The sequence below is a fragment of the Colobus angolensis genome, unplaced genomic scaffold, assembly GCF_000951035.1.
Source record: "Colobus angolensis palliatus isolate OR3802 unplaced genomic scaffold, Cang.pa_1.0 Scaffold187, whole genome shotgun sequence".
In the NCBI taxonomy this organism is placed as follows: Eukaryota; Metazoa; Chordata; class Mammalia; order Primates; family Cercopithecidae; genus Colobus; species Colobus angolensis.
The window spans coordinates 969,531-977,193 of NW_012115010.1; the positions used below are offsets into that span (position 1 = coordinate 969,531).

Sequence of the window (7,663 nt, forward strand, 5' to 3'; positions counted from 1 at the left end):
GGGGGCCCTGGCAGCCCCGCTGAGGGCACGGCGCTCCGCCAGGCAGCCTGACCTTCTTCTTCTCAGACAGGTCGTTCCACATTCGGGCCAGCAGGCGGGTCAGCTCGCTCTCGGAGAGCTCAGGCCGCTCCTCCTGCAGCTGCCGCCGCTTCTCCTCCGAGAAGATGAACATGGCCGACACGGGCCGCTTGGGCTTCTCGGAGCCGCCCTGTCCAGGTGCAGAGGGTCGGGGTCCGTGGTGCTGCCAGGGAGCCCAGTCTTGCCCACCCCCCCTGCGCGGCCGTACCCTCTGCCCACCTTGCCCCCTTCCTGGGCTGGTTTCTTGGAGGCGGGGCTGGTGGCCTGCTTCTTGTTGATGTTCAGCATCTTCTCCTCCCCCAGGACCCGCTGCTGCTCCTCCTCAGGCAGGCTCTGGAGAGGAAAGAGGGGCACAGGGCTCACGAGGGCTCTGCCTGCCAAGCCCCAGTCCTCTCTGCCCACTGCCCTACCGGAGGAACACTTACCTCGAGGAAACGGAGCAGCTCCACCTCGTAATCTTTCTTTTTCTGGGAAAGTGAGTGGAGTCAGGATCATTCTGGTGACAGTGTCACCACAGACCCTGCAGTACTCGGAGGACAGTGACCTTCAGTGAGCCTCCACAGCCTGGGTGTGGGCTGGACTCCCTGCCTGGCTGGGCTCAGTTGCTAAGCCCAGCCCAGCCCCACACCGAATTGGAGGCAAGTAGCCAAGGCATACGCCACCAGGGACTGACTAGCCCAAGATGGGATCAGACCTCATGCTTCAAAACCCCAAGGCAGGGTGGCCCCTGCCACAGCTCACCTGGTCACACTTCTTGTGATAGGCGTCCTTCTCCTTCTGGGACAGCAGCTTCCACTGCTGGCTGCACAGCACCATGCGCTCCGTGCTGGGCACGTCCTTCATGTTGGCCATGAGCTCTGCGCAGTACAGCGAGTAGCTGTTCCTATCAGAGCGGCGGGGAGAGAGGCGCAGCCCGTGAGCGAGCAGGACAGCAGGCCTCCTCACCGGTAGAGCCCAGCCCAACTTCCCAGCTGCCCACTTGCCCACCCACCACAGGGCAGCACTCACGGAGGTGGCTTAGTGGGTCGCCCATCAAACTTGTCCTTGAGCTGGCGTTCAGCTTTGGTGAGGGTGGACTTGGTGATACCCTCCTCACTGATGTTCAGTTCTGGGTGCTTCTGGATATAGTCTCTCATGATCTCCTGCAGAGCCAGGTGAGGGGATGGAGGGCAATGGGGTGTGGGGTTAGCTGGGGCAGGGGCACGGGGAGAGCCGCTGGGGAGGGCAGGCAGGGAGCAAAGCTGGGGATGGCTGCATGTCAATGGTGTCACATGAGACATGGTGCCCTGCCCTGCCCTAGCCTGAGATCTCATGGGGGTGGGGGGTGGGGAAGGTAGGGGCAGAGGTGAGGGGCCCAGAAGGCCCCTCCCTCAACAGAGGATGGGGAGTGACACCTCCCGCAGAGGGCGGTGGCCACGGAGTCGGAGGGCAGAGGCTCGTGAAGAGCCGGACAGGGAGGAGCGCAGCGGAAGCCTAACCTCGTACTCCTTCCGCTGCTCCAGGGCCTTATGAATCCATTTCAGCCTCTTTTTGTCCGAGAGCTGAGACCACTGCTTCCCCAGGGAGTCCTTCACCTCCTTCGTAGTGGCCTGCAAACCAAAAGCCGTCAGACACGCACAGGCAGCCAGGGGCAGGGGGAGGGGGGAAGGGGGCACAGAGGCCCCCGCCCCCTCAGGCCATGGGAGGTCACATCAGTGTCCCCCACAGGCCAGGAGGGGAAGGTGGAGAGGCGGGGATCCCGCCTGGTGCAAGGGGACTGGCTCATACACGCACGCACGCACACGCTCGCACGCCAGCTGGCCCAGGCCCTGTCCATGCAGCCCACCCCTGGGGAGGGGCCTCCTCTCCTGCTCCCCTGCACCGTGCCCGGCCGACCTGGTGCGGCTCCCCCCTGGCCACCGCCGTGCATCCTCCACCCCCAGCCCTTGGCCGGACACTCACATCTGGCCGCACTTTGAGATACACCTTCTTCTCGTGGGTGTACCACAGCTGCTGGGGGGTTTTGGGCTTCTCTGGGATGTCCGATTTCTTGGCATTCTGGATTAGGTCGGGGTGATCCTCCCTAGCCAGGACATGGGGAGCAAGGATCAGCAGGGGACGCTGCCAGGGCAGACCCAAGCTAGCTGTCCCACCCACCAAGCCTCCTGGGCCTTTCAGCTGGGGCTCAGTGGGACAGTGGCTGCCTGCCTGTCCCTGCCCCTGAGCATGACACACTAGGGCTCACATGTGACCCATCCTCTTCCATGCCTCAGAGATGGCAAACTCCAGGCTCTGGCCAGGGTTAGCCTATTCTGCTGCCCCCAGTTCCCCATAGCCCTCCTCTGGGCTCCACTGCCTTACCTGAATCGGGCCAGGTTTCGCTCGAACTCCTGTTTCTCTCTCTGGAAGTCCTGAATATATTTCATCTGGGGGGAGGAGGGGATAGGGTCACCCAGGACCCAAAAGTATCTCGCCCTGAGCTATGAAGGCCACCCAGACCCCTCCTCGCTGGCTCTTCTGCCTCCCACGCTGTGATGCAGGGAGTGGAGGCTGGCGCCCTGCCCGCCTCCCGGCGGGACTCACCACAGAGCAGACCTGCCGGCTTCTACCACAGATGGTGGGAGCTGCAGGGGCTGCCCAGACACTGAATCCTATATCCTATTCTCTCCTTCTGAGCAAGAGTCCCAGAAGGGGGCCATGGCATTACCCATGGTCACACAGTGTGCAGTGGCAGCGCTGAGGCTCCCCCACTCGTTTCTCCAACACCACAGAACTCTCACAGTGGAGTTGGGTGCAGGCCTTGCTCCCTCTTCTTACTGTCTGAGGCAGCTGACGTTAGTCTGGCCTCTTGGAGGTGGCCTCTACATAGGGCCAGGGCTGGGCTGAGTCCTATTTCCAAGGCATGAGGGCAGATTGTGTGGAGGGGAACCCAGAGTAAGTTCTTCCAGTACAAGTCACAGCCAGCTGCCCTGCATCTTCCTGCCCATTTCTGACACCATTACCTTCTTCCCTTTCTCTAGGATCCCAGCTGTCTGTCCCCTCCAGCTCTCGCTCCCTCAGCCCACTCATTCTCTCCCACCACTTGGCTTCCCTTCCCTTCATCGCCCCCTTTTTGGCCTCTCCACTGCCTTCCCACCCTCACCTCACTCCCTCCCTGCATCTTTCCCCACTTCTGCATAGTCTCCCTCTTGTTCCTCTTGTTCCTTTCCAATGTGTCTCTTTCTCTTCATCAACCTCCTCTCTTGGCTCCCATGCAATGTCCATGTCTTCTTTCGTCCTTGCAGGCTCACAAGAGTGGCACTGGCAGGTGCCAGGAGCTCATGGCAATTGAGCCCAACCCGCCTCTTATAGAAGTACCAGACATAGAGAGGCAGTGCTCCTTTCCCATAGTTCCCACAGAAAACCAGAAGCAGAGCTCAGCCTCCTCTTCCCCAATCTCAGTCCTCCTCAGACAAAAGTTTTAGAGCTGGAGAACGCCACACAGAACTGGCTCACCTCACATAAGGACCAGGCCCAGAGAAGTAAAATGACTTACCAAAGGCCCCATACACAGCAATTCAGTGGCAGAGCCAGGAGAACAGGCCCAAGTCTTGTGCCCCCCAGGACAGCACCTCATCCACTCTACCAGTTTCTTCTGGCCTTCCCTGACTCTAACTCTAGGGCTTGGCCTCTCCCTCCCATCCCATGAGTGTTTGGGTGTGTGCAGTCAACTGTCCAACATCCTCATCAAAAGAGTCAACAACAGTTCCAGCAATCCATACCCCTGCTCTGCTTGGGTAGTGGTTGCCGACAGCTGGCTTTTTTGGGTACAGCACCAAGGGCATGTTAGTCTGCAGCAGGGTATGCCAACCAGGAAAAAGGGCTACTAATAGCATGGCGGCGGCCGGTGCCACCTTTTGAGAACTGGCTGTGTATGGCTTTGTTTCCTCTCCAAGCAGATGTGCTTCTTGTCTTTCCCGCTGCCCTTCCCCATCTATCCCTGGCTCTGTCTCCTTGTCCAGTGTCTCTTCTTTGTGTCCCCTGTCCCCATCCCATCTTCCTCGTGTCCCATCTGCAGGGCTCCTCCAATGTTTTGCTGCCTTTCTCTGGGAGGGACCTCCTGAGCTCTGTGCGTGACTGCAGCCCTGCCTGGGAGGCTCAGGCAACCCTCCAACCAGAGTTAATGCTTTGATGGTCTGGGACAGTACCCAACCTCTGCAAGGAACAGTATGAGGCCAGGAGGAACAATGTGTGTCCTTGAGTGAACATGTATGCATGGAGAAGGAAGTGCACTTCACAGGTGGACATGGCAGTAACAACACTGGACTGGGACTCTGGGGCACTAAATCCTGCTCTAGTATCAATAGTTGTGTCACCCAGGACACTTAACCCTCCTGCACCTCAGTTCCTTGCCCACAAAACTGGGATAACCTTTTCCTGGGGTTACCTTTATGAAGACATTGCAAATATCAGATGAGACCATGACGGGAAACATCACAGAGAATGAAGAAGTACTGCGCAGCCTAACAGTGAGGATGCGTGTGTGGGGGAGAGCCTGATGAAACAGAATGCTGTGGGTTTTCTGTAGGGGGAAAGGTTGGTCTGAGCATCTGCTCTCTGGTTTACGTCTGTGGTGGTGCCTGTGCCTGAACATGTGTGGGCTGAGGAAGGGGCGATCAGGTGTACCTGCCCAGGACCTACTCTGCTGTGCTGACTCACCCTTGTCCCTGATGCCAGGTCTCTCCAAGGCCTACCTCCAACCGACCCACACCACACCAGCTGCTCCCAGCCTCTCCCCTCCTCCCACCTTAACTCTCCTCCCCCCCACCTTCTTCTTCTCTGGAAGCTCCTTGTATTTCTTGGACAGAATCTTGGTTAGGTCCAGGTTGCTCATCTCAGGGTGGAGTTTCGCATACTTGGCCCGCTTCTCCATGAAGAAGCGGAAATAAGGGGTCAGGGGCTTCTTTGGGAAGTCTGGATGTTTCTGGAAGAAGGGACAAGGAACAAGGACACAATGGAGGTCAAATACCATCCGTTCTTTGGATCTTTCCTCCCCTACCCCTCATGCTCCTCCTCCTAATAACTCACCTTCAGTTTTTTGCCTTTGTAAGGATTTTTAACATGTTCCTGAGCATCGAGGATCAATTCTGTCAATGTACGGAACTTCCTCACCTGGAGGAAGAGGGGAGGAAGGAAGGGGAAGTTGGGAAAAGGAAAATGCCACACAGTAGCATACCCCTATCTTACAACGGGTCTCTTCTACTCTTTACTACACTAAATTTACCAAAGAAGAGCAGAGGCCAACAGCCAAATGAAGCAGGCAGCCTGACACCCAGGCACTGGCCCATGCCTACCACAGAGGCCCAGGCAGTCCGTACACACCAAAGGCCAGCAACAAGGGGACTACCTGACCTCAACCTGGTTGTCCATGCCAGCACCTCCTTCAATCTCAGCATGCTAGCACCTCTGTCAATCTCAGCACAGCTCAGGCTGTTTGGCTCAAGACCATCCAGAGAGAAAGTGGCATAACTTTAAGCCAGTGCTGTCAACCGTGCCACCTCCCAAAATGCAAAGGGGCAGGTAGAGAGCTAACGGGCGACCACATGAACGCCTTTCCTGGTCTCTTTCCTTCCTGTTTACAGCCTGTTTCACTTCCCCTACCACGGCTGAGGAGGGGGTAATGTGTGTATGTGTATGTGTGTGTGTGTCAGAAAGGGGGGATCAGTTACCTCATTAGAAATCTCCACCCATTTGAGCTTGCACATGTCTCCAGAAAAGTCCTTAAATGCAACTTTTTCCCAGTCCATATGTGATTCGGTGGTTTTGAATTTGGAGCTGTCATTGGATGGAAGGTTGTTCTTCATGCATTCCAGCAAAGTCAGCATGTCTTCTTGGGACCAACGGTCTGGTGAAGGGTAACAGAGGCCATCATGCCTGGCTCATGCTATCCCCCCAATCTGTTCCCCAGTTCTTGAGTGCTCAACTCTTCCTCCCTAGGGCATCCCAGCCCCTGGTTGCTTCTCATCTGAAGGCAGAGACAAGATATGGCTCAGCCCTAAGGAAACTGTGGCCATATTGGATGAGGGCAGGGACTCCAGTCCAGACCCTGCTATACCTAGAAAGCCAGGCTCAAACTCAAGTCTGGCTTGCTTCAAAGCTATTATCATTTCTACTGTGCCAAATTGCAACAGGCAGCTATTTGCTGTAAGGGGAAGAGGGGTGGAAATGAAGGTACAGTGATTCAGGACTTTGTGGGAGATGAGGTAGCTTGTCAGAGAAGGAGGGAAGCAAGGAGGCAATGTATCTAAATGTGCTGCCAAGTTCAAGTTCTGAGTAGATATTCTAAATGTGCAAGGACTGAGTATGGGATGTGGGCAGTAAGGAAAACTCATGCAGGTGGCTTTCCTGCACAGCTGGAAACCAATGTTAGAGATACCCACTATCCCCTAGCCCCTCAAGGCAGATCAAGGGAGAATTTCTGGCAAATAAGAAAAAGCAAACAGAAACAGAAGCAGGATACATGGCAACTCTGAGGCAAAGTAGGCAGGTGCACAAAAGCTCTCAGGGCCCTGATCCAGGGAGAACCCCCAGAATTACAAGCTGTCTTGTCAGCCCAACTCCCCAGGGAAGCAAGACCAGGTCTGGACCAGTTATTTTCAGCCACTGAAATGCAGCCCCAGAGAGCTCTAGGCCTCTGTGGATGGGCTGGGAGAATAGCCACCCAAGGTCAGAAGTCAAAAGGGCTCTCCATTTTCATTTGCATCTCGTAACCTAGGCCAGGGATTCTGCAGAATGGCCACAAGGACCCATAATCCCCTCTCCCCTCAATGTCCCACAAGCATGGCCAGCTGCCCAGCTCCATCCTACCCTCCACCCCCATCCAGACTGGATCACTGCTGAATGAGGCTGAGATCTAGTTGAGTACATATATCCCATGGCTTGGGGCCTCAAAACACCAAAACAGCCCTCTTCTCCACCTGCCTCTACAAAAGCCTCATGGTCCTCCTAAAAAGTCTGAGAAGCCTTCCCTAACCGCTTCCTGACCCTTCCTCTACAGTCATCATTCCTCCCATTCCAGGACACTGGGCTGGGACACACTTAAGGCTGAATGCGAATCCCAGAAGGCAGGCCTCCTCTAACATAGGGTGTGAGGGACAGGGAGAGAGGGGAGGTAAGCCACTCCAGGCCAAAAAATTTGAATTCAGCCAAACCCCAAGTGTGGGAGATGCTTGATTCATAAATACTCAAGGCACTTTCTCCCCCAATTCAGTGTATGCAGACTGGAAAAGCCCTCGAAGAAGGCAGTGTGCCCCACAGCCACGAGGCAAAAGGGTTTAAGTTTCAGAGAGCTGGGAGTGGACGCCCCTACCTTGGCCTTTGGGGGCGGCCATTTCCAGGTCTGTGGGGCAGTCGGCTTCTCCGTTCATCCTCCAGCTGTCCAGCCACCTCCTCGGTCGTGCTGGCCGGGCAACCCGGGGTCAAAGCCACCTCACCCTTTGGAAGACATACAAGTTCCCACTCAGGAAGGCTGAGAGGTGAACGACTTTCTAACCCTCCCCGCCCAGAGTAAAGGGGGGCAGGTCCACGCTCTCAGAGACCCAGCCATGACCTTATTAGACTTAAGGGG

General features: G+C 56.3%; 1 protein-coding gene across 2 annotated transcripts in view; it reads right to left on the bottom strand.

Moving 5' to 3' along the window:
• UBTF (upstream binding transcription factor, RNA polymerase I) overlaps window positions 1–7,663 on the bottom strand; it is a 13,866-nt gene extending 6,203 nt beyond the window's left edge. Inside the window, exons 1-12 of one of the 2 annotated variants that reach the window (XM_011940089.1) lie at window positions 7,406–7,663; window positions 5,766–5,941; window positions 5,125–5,208; window positions 4,865–5,020; window positions 2,419–2,483; window positions 2,020–2,140; window positions 1,557–1,667; window positions 1,087–1,220; window positions 820–961; window positions 504–545; window positions 298–411; window positions 53–208 (exon numbers count right to left, since the gene is read on the bottom strand). In XM_011940089.1, the coding sequence (XP_011795479.1) occupies window positions 53–208; window positions 298–411; window positions 504–545; window positions 820–961; window positions 1,087–1,220; window positions 1,557–1,667; window positions 2,020–2,140; window positions 2,419–2,483; window positions 4,865–5,020; window positions 5,125–5,208; window positions 5,766–5,941; window positions 7,406–7,463 (1,359 nt within the window). In that variant the 5' untranslated portion in view covers window positions 7,464–7,663. The remainder of the gene's footprint in view (window positions 1–52; window positions 209–297; window positions 412–503; window positions 546–819; window positions 962–1,086; window positions 1,221–1,556; window positions 1,668–2,019; window positions 2,141–2,418; window positions 2,484–4,864; window positions 5,021–5,124; window positions 5,209–5,765; window positions 5,942–7,405) is intronic. The other variant, XM_011940090.1, reaches the window with a different exon arrangement.